Consider the following 16,870-nt stretch of genomic DNA (forward strand, 5'->3'; position numbering starts at 1 on the left):
CTATCCCATGAGGCCACGGGAGAGGACTTGTGAATGGCAGAGAAGCGACGCAACTGACGCTGGTAGGTCACATGATAATGACAACATGGCGAATGTAGTAAAACATAGTTTTTTAGGGCTCGCAAAGTAGACCTACTTATTCAGTCATTAGCTAACTTCATGTATTACATTAAATATGATAAGCTCTTTGTCAATGTCAGTATTTTTATGATACTGCTGACATGTTAATACATATCTTATATCAAAAGATGGTAGGCAGATTTATAGTAGTCTGAGAGTTATGAATGAAGGATCATGTAAAAAACGATTGAGTTGTAGTAGAGTACTTTTTGTTTTCTGACTAACAAAATATCCACTCCTTGCTTCAGGCAAAATTACACATCTCCACTTTTACTCACACACAGCGTGAAATGAACATTACATAGGAGTCCCAGTGCTGGTGAACTGTATACCAGCACTATTGAATTAATCAACCATTATTAACGATGACCAGAACTGTATTTGTCAAATTAGAAGAGTTAAGTTTTGTTTTTCTTGTAAACATTTGTAAATGTTGTTTCCCCTCCAGCCAGTCACATATGGGGTGTTGTTCAAGACATGGGTTGATGGGTTGAGATGCAGGTGAGGAAACGATTGGTTAAAGGGAGATTTCCTTGACAAAGAGTCCTCGGGGTATTAGTGCTCATCACACCGATCGAAAAGAGTCATGTTTAGAACAAGAGCAACCTGACACACACATGTACAACAGTGGGGAATTCCTCATGAACCTTTAAGACATGAGATAAGAGCTGGAAAAAGCCTCCCTCTCCTGTGTGCTTCATTTCGCCCCACCTTTCTCTCTCTTTAACGTCAACCCCCTCCTTTCTACAGCTGACTTATTCTCATTTAAATGTCTGCGGGGTAAAACACCTCTCCCTGCTCATAACTCACAGGTGGAGTTTACACTCCCCTTCACAGCACACTGACATGTACAGCAAAGCAGAGCGACCTCAGCCGGACACCGTTTAAGGAGGACGTTCTTCACAGTTATGGAGTTTTGATAGACTCTCAAGAGAAGTTTGGATTTTTGAAAATGTATTTTGTGAGAAAAGTGCATTGTGTTTTATTTTGTTTGATCATATATTCACTGTAACGCTTATTACGATTAAAACAGGACATCAGAGGACTGCAGCATCTACAAGAGGGAAATGAGATGCCAGTTTAATTAGGAGTGACACCTGGATATCTTCTCATCCTCAACATTGATTTGTTGTGTTTTAAGCTCTGTGAGCCGTGCGGATGTAAGGATGGTCTTTGGGCTTTGAGAATGGGTTTGTTTCAGCCTGGCCGTGTGTGAATGGAGCTGAGCGAGTGGAGAGCCTGATGTCGGAGCTGCTGCTGCTGGCCTGTGCGCTCCTCTCCTGGATCATCACCTGCCAGTCCGGACCATGGAGACCATGCACAGGTCAGACCTATACTCGCTGATTTCACATTTGCAGCTATAAACAGACAAATTTTAGCAGCATTTGATGGAAGAATAATCAGTGGGAATCTTTTAAAATGAGCTTTTTATCAGATTTTATTTGGGAAAAAGTCCAGTCTCAGTCACAACTTGTCCTAGTTGTTAAAGACACTATTTGAGTCTTGTTATCCTTAGTAATTATTGCAGACTTTCTACTGAATTGCCATTGGATTATGGGCTTTATGTTCAGTAAACCATTTCGGAAACATAATTAAAGGCAGATGTTCGTGATCATTCAGAAGAATGAAAAATCCAGACACAAATGTCAATCAATTGTAATTGTCACATTACTATATTGTCAGAAGTCAGCCTGTTTTTGGTTTATTTACTCAATCAGGATAAGCCGCTCTGAATATCTCGGTTCCCATGGGATGTAGGTGTATTAGAAGACACAGATTAGATGTGGTTGCCAGGTGCTGATGTAAACCACTCTATGAAAACCTCTGGTGTTGCACAGTGGTTTCATCTGAAAGACGTCATGCACCATAGAATGGCAATTAGGGAGCAATTCTATACCATGTATATCTGCTCACTGTTTGTAGCAACTGTTGCTTGAATTAAATGTCTTCAGAAAACTTCACTTGTTAGTGACACTCTGTGAAAATGGGACATTTTTTACTACCGTTCATCACTGTCTTGCATGCTTTTATTTGAATGAACTCTTTGAGAACATAAAGGGGCTTATTATAATGGAACAGGAACAGATTTAGTATCCCACTGAGCAAATTAAGTCTGGTAACATGCAGATCTATTAACAGATCTGTTTATATTTAAATAGAATTATGATGTTATTTTATCCCACTGAAAATGCTGAAGAATAATAAATGGCAAAGATTTTGACAGCTTTTCGCACAATCTGACTTAAGCTGTGATCCTGTTTATCCTAAAAATTCTTCAAGCAGAACATCATGCAGAATTTTAATTAATATAGAAATAAGAGTTATGAGCTAAGAGTTATAGTCATACATATGTTTTCTTATGAAGCATTACAGGCCCACTGAATCTCAGGTGTAGTCTACCAGAACACTGAAAACACTGAGCTGTAAATGTGAATGTGAGATATTCTGTTTGCTTTCCAAAATGTGTCTTTTGCTTTGCTGAAGTCTTTGAAATATGATCCATAAAGTGGTCTTCACTCTAACCATTTCCCTCTTTGATGCACTGAAGTGGGTCAAAACAAAACAAGAACACTTTGAATGTTTCATTTATAGTATTAAATTACTATTTAATACTATAAATATATATATATATATAAAAAAAAATCAAATGCAAAAATAGATTTCTATTGCTATAGATTTCCATAAGCTGATTTTCAGCATCATTCCTCCAGTCTTCAGTGTCACATGATCCTTCAGAAATAATTTTAATATGCTGATTTGCTGCTCAAGAAACATTTCTTATTATTGTCAATGTTGAAAACAGTTGTGCTGCTTAATATTTTTGTGGAAACATGATACAGTTTTGATCACGATTCTTTGATGAATGAACAGTTCAAAAGAACAGCATTTATTTGAAATAGAAATATTTTGTAACATTATAAATTAGTTTACTGTGACTTTTATTCAGCACAGATGCATTAAAATGGCAAGCAAGGAAAGCGCTATATAAATGCCTCATTCATTCATTCATTCATTAAATTGATCAAAAGTATTATTTAAAAAAATCTTTAAAACAATTTAGTGAGCCCAAACTTTTAAACGGCAGAATATATCTATCCAATATGTGGTTTACCTTAATTTATCTTTTATGTGACTTTTCATTGAGTGGTTTCATATAATTTTCCTGTCATCAAAGTGTCATAAAAGTCACACTTTTACTATCCCTACTCCCATTAATATATTCATGGCTTTGTCTTAAAATTCTGTTACATATAGTGATTTTTTATTTTCAATTTTTACTTTAGGGCTGATCAGGATAGGATTACTGAAGTCTTCATTTGTCATAAATCCATTATTATGTGGCTCTCTAGAATACTAGAATATCAACTAGATATAATTGATATAATATAATAAAATATATGATATTAGAATAATTGTCTCAAATTGTATAGTTGTATTGTCTGTAGTCTCTCTCTCTCTACAGTCTCTTTCTTCTCACATGATTAAATAATTTCAGCTCAAAACAATATTTCATGCCCATTTAATGATTAATTTGGTATTTTATTGCAGCTGACAGTACATAATTCCTTAAAGCAAACAGTAAACATGCACAGGTTTATGATGAATTTATGTGAATTTCTTTTACAGATCTGTTGCAACTGGACTTGCTGTCTCGGGTGCTTCCTGGGACCGGCACGGCGCAAGACGGGATACATATAGTCCAGTCCAGAGGTTCTCGAGGATTCCAGTTTTCTGGATCTCCACAGCTGTTCAGTTTCCCTGCATCTCAGCTCTTCATTAATTGTAACTTCTTTCCCGCCGAGTTCTCCATCGTTGTCACACTGAAAATCCCACAAATGAGTCCTGAGGTGAGAACAAAAAAAAATTAAGATATTGTTTAGCTTGATTTTGAACATCAAAGATTCTTCAGAAGCCTTTTCCTTTAGAATATGTTTCAAATTTCTGAATAGTGATAGCGATCACTGTTTACTCTTTGATGTGCAGAAGAGTGAATACATCTTCACACTGTTGGACGGAGATTCAGATGAGCTGCTCCTCGGCCTGCGACTTTCCCAAAACAATCTTCACTTCCTGCAGAAGGGCCATGGTCCCAAGAAGCGCACCACTTTCAAGGCAGTAGGACTGGATGATAACCGTTGGCACACTGTGGTCTTGGCAGTGACGGGACACTACACAATTCTCACTGTAGACTGTGGCAGACCCCTCGAGCTGTAAGACTCTTTGGGAATACTGTAGATTTTAAATGATATATGATCCAAAATGGCAATGATATCTGTGTTTATGTGTTGAAATATATCATTTAGTGTCATAAACTTATAAATGATTCTGTTTTGTCTCAAACAGAGTGCTTGAAAGCCCCTTCAGCGATGATCTCGATACAACTGGTTCCACATTCTTCATTGCTAGCAGAAGGAGATGGAACGGCTTATTTTCTGTACGTATCTCGTTTCAATGCTTTTTATTATTTTATTAAGATTTTAAATATACTTAGAAGTCTAAATGGTTCATTCCACTGTTTTTATTGACAGGGTCTGATTCGGCAGCTGGTTCTGTTACCTGGTTCAGATGCTACCTCACGAATATGTCCCTCATCTGAGCCCCGGCTGTCTGCACTCTCTGTTCCTCAGGCTCTCTTACACCTGCCAATCAAACCATCATCCACTGACCTTCCCCTTCACCCTTATGGTGAGACTGCTAAAACATCAACACTACTATCATCGGCTGCATGTCAATATCCATACTAATCACTAAAAGTATATACTTCTCTGGTGATGGAAAATTACATATTTTGAGAATGTAGAAAGAAGGGACACACGCTCCAACGCATTCTCATCCCAAAGCGTAATATATTGACTCTTTTGCCAAAGCGTCTATATCCAACGCATACGGCACCCTTTAGCGTCAATATAACACGCTTCGGTTTTGGGTAGGTTTAGGTCTGGGGTAGTGTTAGGGTTAGACCACTAGGAGGCGCCATATATCTGCGTCTCATATGACGCTAAAGGGTGCCATGTGCGTGGGATATAGACGCTTTGGCAAAAGAGTCAGTATATTACGCCTTGGGATGAGAACGGGCTCCACTATCATATGTCATGTATGGTTTGCTTTTGCGTGTAAGGTGTAGCATCTCCATAAATTCATTCACAAGTCTTTGCTCAGTAACTTGAAGATGACTAACGACCAAATGTAAGCTAATCTCGAAGAGGTGCAGGTAGTATAGTTGTTTTATAATGTCCACTATGTACTATCTTGAAGTCCTACAGGAATGCGGTGTGTTTTAGCTGTAAACACAGGTCTGTGATTGTATGGGGATGCGAGTAACTCTATCTCACAGGTCTGTTACTGATCCGCTGACATTGACTGACAGCCTTGTGCTTTGAGTTTCTCTCTGGCTCAGATGAAGTGCTGGTGTTTGAAAGCAGGGTGTAGTTGTGCAGAGATCACTGTTATACTGCATACCGTGGGCCTGTTGAGAGACATGTCACAGGGCAGTGAGAGGCCATGTTTGCTTTATTTCCCCTTATGTAATGTAGTCTGCAGATAGATTATATCTATCTATCTATCTATCTATCTATCTATCTATCTATCTATCTATCTATCTATCTATCTATCTATCTATCTATCTATCTATCTATCTATCTATCTATCTATCTATCTATCTATCTATCTATCTATCTATCCATCTATCTATCCATCTATCTATCCATCTATCTATCCATCTATCCATCCATCCATCTATCTATCCATCCATCCATCCATCCATCCATCCATCCATCCATCCATCCATCCATCCATCCATCCATCCATCCATCCATCCATCCATCCATCCATCCATCCATCCATCCATCCATCCATCCATCCATCCATCCATCCATCCATCCATCCATCCATCCATCCATCTATCCATCTATCCATCTATCCATCTATCCATCCAATCCATCCATCCATCCATCCATCCATAGTGTACATATACATATAGTGTAACAACCACCTTACTAGGCCTATTATTTTTTGGATATAAAATATACTGTATGTGTTTTTTTATTCATTTATTTTATTTTTGATTATAGGTTATATATTACAATCATATAATATTAAACTAACTAAAAGGATAGGCTAATTCTTCTAAAAATTACATGCAATAAATGGTGAAAACTAAGCTCCCTACCATCCATCTGTGGAAGGTGTTCATATATTTGTCATCGACAGTATTTATTCAGATGATATAATATCTGAAACTGAACATCTCTGTTTGTTTTGCACAGAGGCAGAGGTTCGAGTGACTGCGGGTGTGAGTCCTCCCTGTGGACACTCTGAGGAGGGACAGCTGTGGTTCAGCACACTGAAGAAAGGACTGTTTCTCTGTGATGGCATTATGTGGCTCACTATGCTGCAAGGTGATTTTCTAACAGTAACTTCAGTTTGTAGCAGTACAGCTACTATTTATAGTTTGAAATAGATATTTCAGTCTTTATGATTTATTATTATTATTAGGTATTTAATTTTTTTAATGGGGCAGTCATGGCTTAGTGGTTAGAGAGTCAGACTTGTACCCGAAGGTTGCGGGTTCGATTCTCAATACAGGAAATGACTGAGGTTCCCTTGAGCAAAGCACCTAAACCCCAATCGCTCCCCGGGTGCCGGAGTGAATGGCTGTCCACTGCTCCACGGTTTGCAATGTGTGTGTGTGTGTGTGTGTGTTCACCACTCTCTACTCCTAATGTGTGTGCACTAACTTGGATGGGTTAAATGCAGAGGACAAATTCCGAGTCATGTCACTTTCACTTTTCACTGTATGGTATCTGACTATCACATTGCATCTCTGCAGTGAAAGAGAAGCTGGATTACGTGGAGGATCACCAGGATTTATTCACCAGTTCTGAGACATTTGACATCGAAGTTTTCCACATCCCTTCTGTAGGGCTTTTCATTGCGACCGCCAACCGTGATTCCAACCTCGGTTCAGGAATATACAAATGGACAGATGGGAAGTTTGAACGATATCAAAACATCAGCACTTACGATGCACAAGCATGGCAATACTTCACAGTGGGCAAAAAGGTGTGTGTGGACTTTATGCTACCAACAGAATGTGATCCCAGCTAACAAAAATATGTTCTAAGAACTTTTAGCTAACATTCCCATTTAGTTATGTAATGGGTAACACTTGATAATAACTGCATGCTATTAATCATTAGTTAATCATTTGTAAACAGTTAATTCATCATTTATAAAGCATTAATAGACATTAATAACTTCAGCAGTTTATAAATACAGAAATTAATGCTTTATTCTTTATTTAAAAGCATATAATGTGTTTAATAATTGTATTTTCATACTTTATTAATGATCAATTTATCATTTCTAAATGAAGTATTGCATTATTTACAAACCAGTTATTTAGTTGTCAGTGGTTCATAAGATCACTTAGAAAGTGTAAGTAAATGATTAATAAACTATTTAAATGTACATTCATACATCTTATTATTCAGACATATAGTAATAGTTACTTAGTGTGTTAATAAATGCTTTATTAACATGTATTGCTACTGTAATTCAGGTAGTTATAAAGCATTTAGTAATGGTCAGTTAACTATTTTTGTGAGCTCATCTAAAGTGAAGACTATTTATGCCTTGTAAAACATTTACAAAGGAGATTTAAAGGCTCAGTTAAATATTTCTATGTTCTGTATCACTGTTGTGTTTGTTTCATTTTTCTGTTTAGAAGATAACTGAGCCTTTAAATCTACTTTGTAAAAGCTTTACAAGGCATAAATAGTCCTCACTTTAGATGAGCTCACAAAAATAGTTAACTGACCACTATATGCTTTATAACTACCTGAATTAACTTCATTTACACTTTCTAAGTGATCTCATGAATCAATGACAACTCCTAAATAACTGGTTTGTAAAAGATGCAATACTCCATTTAGAAATGATAAATTGATCATTAATAAAGTATGAAAATACAATTATTAAACACATTATATATGTGCTTGCTTATAAATCAAGAATAAAGCATTTATAGCTGTATATATAAACTGATTATTAATGTCTATTAATGTTTTATAAATTACGAATGAACTGTTTACTAATGATTAATAGCGTGCAGTTATTATAAAGTGTTACCCAATTTATAATTCAGGTTTTTATGTTAACATTTTGAGATTATTAAAGAGCAGATCAATTTGAATGAACATTCTATTAACGTAACTGAAAGAATATTTGTTCAACTTTGAAAGAACCTTGCCAGAGCATTCTGAGAATGTTCCCTTTCAGCTGGGTTTTTGCTTTTATACAACAGTCAAATAACAAGCAAATATTGAGTAACTTGCATTTTTAGAGAAACATATTGCTAGACCGGTTACTTTGTCTATTTCTGCTCAGCCAACATAACCAGTCCCAAATGAATTCACAGCACAATCAATCGTCCTCAAACACCATAGTAGCGTTCTGGACGAATAAGTGTTTTTACACGAGTCGTTAAGTGAATGATTCGATGACTCATTGTGTGTTTTAATTGGTTTCATTATTTACTCATTAAAATGAAAAAACTAATAACTAATCCCCAACAAAACTAATCCCCAACACTAATACACAGTCTGACCAGCCTGTTCTCACGTAAATGTGTCTCTATAGCACGCAATGTGTTTTATCGTGCAATTTATACGCGAAAATGAGTTTTTACGTGCATATGATACGCAGTTTTCGCGTGCATTTGATACGCAGTTCATTTGCGTGTAATACACACGCACCCCACACCACTAATTCTACCCAAACGTATAATACAAACACCCCACACCACTACTAAACCTACCCTAACCAACCCATGCGTATCCTATGCACGTAAAAACTCATTTTCGCGTATAAATTGCACGATAAACACACTGCGTGCTATAGAGACGCATTTAGTGTGATCGGGTCCGACAGTATCTGAAACAAACATACACAAGAGGAGGGATACAAACAGTTAGTGCTGTTGGACTGATATATAACATTTGAGGACTGGAACTAACTGTTGTATAAATGAAAGCCTGTGATATTGATTGAGCTTTCAATTGGAACAGCTGCTGGCACTATCAAAAGATGGAGCGGTGTACTGAACGTCTGTTTGCTCTGAGTGGGGTGCATCCCCAGCTTTTCTTTACACATTAGAGTGATTTTTGATGTGGTTTTGAAGTGGGAGAAGGGGTGGAGACCTGGCTCTCAAGTTTTAATGTTGTAAATCACATGTGCATAATAACAGAAATTAATTTTTGTCTGATGCTTTATCCAAAATTTACAGCAGACACCTCCTGCTTCTCTTCACCATAACTTACTGCATAATTACAGTCAAGAGTTGGAAAAGCCGTATGGGACTCTGTTCATACCTGCAGTGCAATTAACCATATGTTTTTCTTCTTGAAAGTCGAAGATAATATGATTCATATTCAATTTAAAGTGAAATAGAGGGAGGAAGCCTTTGTAATTGCACCAGTGACCAGTTATTAAAAGATAAATCAATGCACCATTAAACTGAAGTTTTGAGGTAGAGGCAATTCATTAAAATACTTCCATCAGCACAGCCCTTTTCCTCTGTCTTTGAAATCCAGCCTGGATAATTAAAGGCCTGTGAAGATGCAGAAACTACCGAAAATTATGAAGTGCAAAACTCATTACAGTTTAATTTTGTTTTTCATCACAGTACCCTTTAACTAACTTGAAGCTATACTGTACTGTCATGATTTCTTACCACCATTTTCCTGTAACAGAAGTTCCTGGTTGTTGCTAACTGCAGAAGTAAGGATGCAGGGGACCAGGAGCAGTCGGTCATATACAAATGGAGCTCAAGGAAGCTGAAATTCATTCACTATCAGACTCTGAACACACACAGCGCACGTGACTGGGAGGCTTTCAACATTCAAGACGAAACTTTCCTCGCCGTGGCCAATCATAGGCAAGGTAATGTTTATCAGAACAGCTCAATGCATGTCTGTCATCTCATGTGGCTCTGTTGTTGTCCTGTGTAACTCCACAGCTTTTGTCTGTTGAACAATCACGGGAGGAAGTTCATTTATACGATTTCTAAAAGAAGGTTAAAATTGAATTCCATACAGATCTCATACAAATCTATGGTCTTTGAGGCACACAATCTGAACAAAAAGACCACCAAGGAAATCTTTTTAAGGCTAAAAGGTCTCCTTGTTTGTGGTTCACTTTGATTCTGCATTTCATTTCTATATGCTTATGAGTGTGTGTTCATCCGTTCGTGTGAAGTTCTTACGTGTGCCTCTGGCATTGATCAAAGCGGAAACACAAGCATAAAAGTAACCTTTCATAACCATATAGGCCCCATCTATACACCTGCATATGTTGGAATACATCCAAACTGAGCCATGCCAGTCCATGTGGATTTCTGTGTTACAATGGGCTATATGACTGAATAATTGTTTTAAAGTTTTATATATGTTTTGTTGTTTTTTTGTCCAAAGGGGAGAGAAACCATAATATTGACAGTGTAATCTACAAGTGGAACCCAGTTACCCAGTATTTTGAGGTCAATCAGACAATCCCGACCGCTGGTGCTTATGATTGGGAGTTTTTCACCATCGGCCCATATTACTTCCTCGTAGTCGCAAATACTTTCAATGGAAGATCAACAGTCATTGATTCTACAATCTATATCTGGCTGGGACGGATGTTTCAGCCTTATCAGTCCATTACAGTGAGTGAAATTATGTTATTGTATCTTCTCTCATCATAATCATGATCACAATTTTAAATTCAGCCATGCCATCACATAAATAAATTACATTTTCATATAACAGATTAAAATAGAAAAAGGTTAATTTAAATTGCAATAATATTTCACATTATATTACTGTTTTTACTAAGTTTTTGATCAAATAAATGCAGCCTTGGTGAGCGTAAGAGACTAAAAAAAAAAAAGTTTTTAATCTTATTGTCCCCAAACTTTTGAATGATAATGTATAGTGTATGTGTGGGACATGATTAGCATAGCTACAAATAATTCTGGGGATTGCCATTTAATTCTCTCATTGTCCTTTCAGACATTTGGGGCAATAGACTGGGAGATGTTCCAGATTGAAAACAGGGTGTTCCTGGCTGTTGCCAACAGTCAGATGCTAACGGAAGATGGCAAGATTCAGTACTCCATCAACTCCACCATCTATGAGCTCAGCATGGCTTCTCAGACCTTCATCAAGTTTCAGGATATTGAAACGAACAGGTGAATTGTGAACTGGCCTTCATAAGAAAGGAAAAAAAACTCTTTACTTTAGCTGTCACATTTTTATTTAAGGGACACTTTTTTGTCCGGATCTTTCAGTGCTTTGGACTGGGAGTTTTTTACTGTGGGAGATGACAAGTTCCTGGTGGTCGCCAACTCCTATGATGGAACCTCATACTCTCTTAACAGTGTTATATACAGGTACAGCTCTCATCCAGTATACATTAAATTAACGGAGTGTCCATTTACACCAAGTGCAAATAGCCCGCCTTGTTGGCAAAGGCTATTTACAGTAACTCCGTCCACCATTGTCTGATCGAGCCAGTCAAAATTACAAAAGACATCCCGCTGATAACAGGAGCAATGATGTGGCGGGTAAGATGAGTGGAGTCGGCTTTTTCATTATCAGTAAGGGTTAGTGTGTTTTTAATAAATATAATCAGATGCTGAATATGATTGTTATTACAACTGAATATGTTGTTATTATTGCATACTGTTTTATTGTAAAGTATACTACAATACACTGAGGTGCAAATATCTGCCACTATTTGCGCTTAGTTTAAATAGCAGGATCTAACGCTTAGTGCAAAGAAAATCGTTTTTTTGTTGTTGCCTTAAAATATAGGGAAGAGATCAAATGAAGCTGAGAAAAATGACAGCTTTCATGTAATTTTCACTTCCATTCACCCACAGAACACAAAAGGAGATCACCAGTGTTTTCAACTGTGGGTCTGCAGACCCCATTAAGATGCAGGAGTTAGACATTTCTTAAAAGACATTAAAATATGCCATATATTATTTCAAAATGTCATTCTCAAAGTCTTTAATTTGTGCTATAGTTTCATTATAAAAAATTGTCAAAAGAAACAACCTCGTATCTTAGGTTGATTTGGATGATTCTACAGAGAATAAACTAGTGTAAATGTCATTCTGTCAGACATGGTTAAAGATGCAAAGGCAAATGTTTCCTAAACAGATAGTCCTGGATCAGGGGATCTCTGGATAATCCGTAATTCGTTTGTAATTATAAAATGAAAATACCGTTTTTCTGTTTTTTTGTTTCAAAACGAAAAACCAAATAACCGTTTTTGGTGTCAGAATCAAAAAACGAAAAACCAATTAAAAACGGCCCGTTTTTCGTTTTTTGGTGATCATTTTATCGTTATTCCTTTTTGAACAAAGAATGAAGAGAGTCTTTAAACTTCAGTCTATTCGTTTTTCGTTTATAAACCAAAAACGGAAGTCACGTGGTCTATTCCTTTTTTGGAAGCGAAAGTAACCGGAAACACTTTCAAAATAAAAGTTGGCTAACTATAGTTAGCGATGTGATTGTAGACTAAAACTGAACTAATATAACGTTTTTTAGTACAACTAAAGTAGCACTGGGTGTGAAAAAAACACTTTAGTTAACTGAAATAAAAATTAAAAATAATAAAATAATAACTCTGGCTGTTAGGGAGAATTAAACATTTGTAAGACCATTGGTGACCTGTAACTTCAGATTAAGACTAGTGAACTCATTTTATATGTAGCTTAGGATAGCAGGTAGCCTATTTATTTATAAGTTTCTATTATTTAATTCACATTTTAGTTTTGTAACATATTTATAGCCCTTATTGCTATGTGGAAGCTCAACCAGCAGAGGTCTTTCTACCCCCTTCTGTGCACCGACTCTTTCTGTGGGACAACAGGCAACAAGGGTTTGACCTTTTGACTTGTGTTTATATCAAAGAGAAGGCAAGCACCGCTACCAACAGAAGCTAATCACTGAGTTTGAAGGGTGTGTAGAACTTCACCTGCCTTCCAGCTCCTCTTTCTATGGCACTATATCTGCTAAACACTCTCAGCTTCCACCATCTACTGTTACCCCTTCTGTGTCAAAACAAAACTCTTCCAAAACAAATCTATAAAGTTGTATACTTTTTATTTCCCTTTGCATTTTTCTCCAGTGTAATATAGCCTACTTATTATGTTAGTTAAGTAGATTAAATATTTTTTTATGCAGCTTGTATTTCTCATTAGTTATGTAGACCTACTTGTGTGTGAAACCAGACAACCAGCCAAATAACAGCAATAAACAGCTAACATAAGAAAACAACTGAGGGAGAATCAAAAGAAGAAACAGTCAAGCAAATTAAATAAACACAGCACAGCCATGAGAACTAGAATAACAACAATACATTTAAATAAATAACTTAATGAAAAGCATAAAGAATAGTTCTACCTGTGACAACTAAAAAAAAAAAATTTGTTTGGGTGAATGTTCAATTTTAACCATAAACATAATAGTAGTATTGTTTGTTGGGCTGGTGATAAAGGAAAATCAACCACTAATTTGTGCCCTGGTCACTCTTTTTAACAGTTTCCATTACACTCCATTTAGAGGCACTTGTGTCCCACTATTTCCAACAGAAGCATTACTAGTGACTCTGGGTGCCGCACTTGTAGCACCAAAGTCACAATTAGTCTTAGTATACACTTATTTCAATATCCAATTCCACAAAAGTAGTGCCACAATTCAAAGATGTGGCTTACCATAAACCATGATGTAAATATCTGAAAGTGACAACAAGGCCCTTTTATGGTGCCGGAGGAAGGAGTGGTGAGCTGCTTTGTCCTGCCAGTCCAGCATTTATTTGAAGAGATGAGAGAGTGACTGGGGCCAGTCTTGGTACTATCATCAGTCCTTAAACCCTGCACACAGTGCACAGGCTCACATCCTCCAGGTATTGGGGAAATCTGGGAGGCCCTGACATGAGTACCAGGTAGAAAAACCTAAATGATTTAACTTCACTTTTATTTTACTTTACACAAGTACCAAGAGTACAGAGCACTGCCTTTCCCTGGTGGTTCATCAAACAGAATTAAACCCAAAAAAGCATTAAAAGGTCTGAAAGTCCCAGAGCTAGAGATCATTTTTGACTGAGTTATGCTAGGTTTCACACACAAGTAGGTCTACATAACTAATGAGAACTACAAGCTGCATAACAAATATTTAATCTACTTAACTAACATAATAAGTATATTACACTGGAGAAAAATGCAAAGGAAAATAAAAAGTATACAACTTTATAGATTTGTTTTTGGAAGAGTTTTGTTTTGACACAGAAGGGGTAACAGTAGATGGTGGAAGCTAAGAGTGTTTAGCAGATATAGTGCCATAGAAAGAGGAGCTGGAAGGCAGGTGAAAAGGTCAAAAGGTCAAACCTTTGTTGCTTGTTGTCATAAATATGTTACAAAACTAAAATGTGAATTAAATAATAGAAACTTATAAATAAATAGGCTACCTATCCTAAGCTACATATAAAATAAGTTCACTTGTCTTAATCTGAAGTTACAGAGGTCACCAATGGTCTTACAAATGTTTAATTTTATTAAGAGTTATTATTTTATTAGTTTTAATTTTTATTTCAGTTAACTAAAGTGTTTTTTTCACAACCAGTGCTACTTTAGTTGTACTAAAATTTTTTATATTAGTTCAGTTTTAGTCTACAATCACCTCGCTAACTATAGTTACTTTTATTTTGAAAGTGTTACCGGTTACTTTCGCTTCCAAATAAGGAATAGACCACGTGACTTCCGTTTTTTGTTTATAAACGAAAAACGACTAGACGGAAGTTCAAAGACTCTCTTCATTGTTTGTTCAAAAAGGAATAACGATAAAAATGATCGCCAAAAACGAAAAACGGACCGTTTTTAATTGGTTTTTCGTTTTTTGATTTTGACACCAAAATTGGTTATTTGGTTTCTCGTTTTGAAACAAAAAACAGAAAAACGGTATTTTCGTTTTATAATTACAAACGAATTACGGATTATCCAGAGATCCCCTGACCGTCCTGCACCAAACAGCCAGATTGCAATTCTGTTTGTTGCCATGCACTTGTGTGCATGGAATTACACACTGTAGCTTTAATTTTACAAGTATGTGTATGTGAAGTTTTAGCTCAAAATACCCACAGATAATTTTTTATAGCATGTTAAAATTGTCCCTTTTTGAGGGTGAGCAAAAACTGGGGAAGTTGCAATAGTCTTTTCTTTCCTATTGTGGCACATATCAAAGGCTTGTTCGATCGCACAGACCGATCAGTGTATGACATCTCAGTACATCAGGCCCTAATGCTTCTCATTTACTTTGAATGGGTGACATCATGCATTGCCGAACTAAATTGTGGGTTCCGTTGCGTCGCGTCACTGGCGATGCTTGCAGCAGAAGTTGAAAATGTTCAACTTTTCAAGCGCCAACGCAGGCGTTAGCTAATCAGATTATGCATTAGCTTTATGCAAATACCCTAGCGTAGACGCTAGCCAATTGTGTTCATGCAACACCGGAATGGAATGTGATTGGCTGTTGTCACTATGACGGTTGCATCAGCACCACGCTTCAGACACGCCCTCCGTCAAACGTTTACACCATTTTTTATAGTCTATGGTTTACACCGACGACCCGTGTGAATCTAACGTAAAGTGAAATGGGTTATTAAACAAGAAAAAATGTAGGGCGGGGCTTGATTTTGTCCATCGGGAATTGATTGGATGGTTGTGGTTTGGTACTGCTGTGATGTCACGTGAGTGACAAGTTGTCTCGCCTTTGCGCCAGTAGACACGTCATCAGAGAGGGGAAGATACTAGTATAAGTAGTAAATAGTGCAATATTATATGAAAAAAATAATCGTCATAAGAGTAGATTGATGATCTGACAATGCAATGCATTCTTGAAAATGTTTTAATAACTTCATAAATGTGTATTTTGCAGGTGGCAGGGTTATGAGGGCTTTGTCCCTGTGCACAGACTCCGCACCAATGGCTGCAGAGACTGGGAATTTTTTAACACAACCGATGGCTCCTACCTCATCTACTCCAGTGCTAGAGCTGCTCTCTCTAAAGTCCTTAAATTAAGGACCATATAGTGACACTGGACATATGGACTGTATATGGGACAGATCTGCTGGGAGGGAGACTAGTTGACGAAACGATAACTCATTAACTGGAAAACAAATAAACCCCTAAAATGAGATATTCTTCTATATAAAAGTTATACAGAACTTGTATCCAAAATCGAAATCCACTTAATGACATGCCTTGAAACCCGCTGAAGGATGAATCTCCACACTAACACTCAAATCAGTCCACTGACCTCCTGAACGACAACAGCACAACAAGATGTTCCCAACATGCAAAATAACATATTTCTGAAGACTCAAACCTGCACTTACTTGCACACAGTTCATCAACATGCTTTGTTGATTAAAATGTAATTATGTCCTGTGGTTATGCATCATTACTCTGCACATGAAGGCAGCTAACTATTCTATACCACAATTTATGAACGACTGCATAGACAAATAGCTTTTATCTGCCATCAAAGACACTATTTAACTGTACTGTACTGTTTGCTACCAATTTACACTGTTTTATTAGAAGGCCTTTACATGAAATTGAAGTATGTTCAAGTATATGCAATTAATAAATAAAATCTTCATAACATTTATAGTAGATCAATGAAAAATACACAGACTATTT

General features: G+C 36.8%; 1 protein-coding gene across 1 annotated transcript; it reads left to right on the top strand.

The window, feature by feature from the left end:
• Positions 1–516: 516 nt before the first annotated feature.
• Positions 517–16,840, top strand: tspearb (thrombospondin-type laminin G domain and EAR repeats b). The gene is made up of 12 exons (XM_056251720.1): positions 517–1,444; positions 3,748–3,968; positions 4,105–4,331; positions 4,465–4,555; positions 4,650–4,806; positions 6,387–6,518; positions 6,950–7,182; positions 9,873–10,062; positions 10,593–10,825; positions 11,172–11,350; positions 11,450–11,551; positions 16,104–16,840. The coding sequence occupies exons 1-12, from the start codon at positions 1,363–1,365 to the stop codon at positions 16,255–16,257; spliced, it is 2,001 nt and encodes a 666-aa protein (XP_056107695.1). The 5' UTR covers positions 517–1,362; the 3' UTR covers positions 16,258–16,840.
• The last annotated feature ends 30 nt before the right edge of the window (positions 16,841–16,870 follow it).

The sequence above is a fragment of the Rhinichthys klamathensis genome, unplaced genomic scaffold (assembly GCF_029890125.1).
Source record: "Rhinichthys klamathensis goyatoka isolate OS25496 unplaced genomic scaffold, OSU_Roscu_1.1 h1tg000088l_1, whole genome shotgun sequence".
In the NCBI taxonomy this organism is placed as follows: Eukaryota; Metazoa; Chordata; class Actinopteri; order Cypriniformes; family Leuciscidae; genus Rhinichthys; species Rhinichthys klamathensis.

Coding starts and splice junctions, on each gene's coding strand:
- tspearb (XM_056251720.1), top strand. CDS start 1,363: ATGTCGGAGCTGCTGCTGCTGGCCTGTGCGCTCCTCTCCTGGATCATC. Junction 4,556..4,649: donor GATGGAACGGCTTATTTTCT/GTACGTATCTCG, acceptor TTTTATTGACAG/GGTCTGATTCGGCAGCTGGT. Junction 7,183..9,872: donor ACTTCACAGTGGGCAAAAAG/GTGTGTGTGGAC, acceptor TTCCTGTAACAG/AAGTTCCTGGTTGTTGCTAA.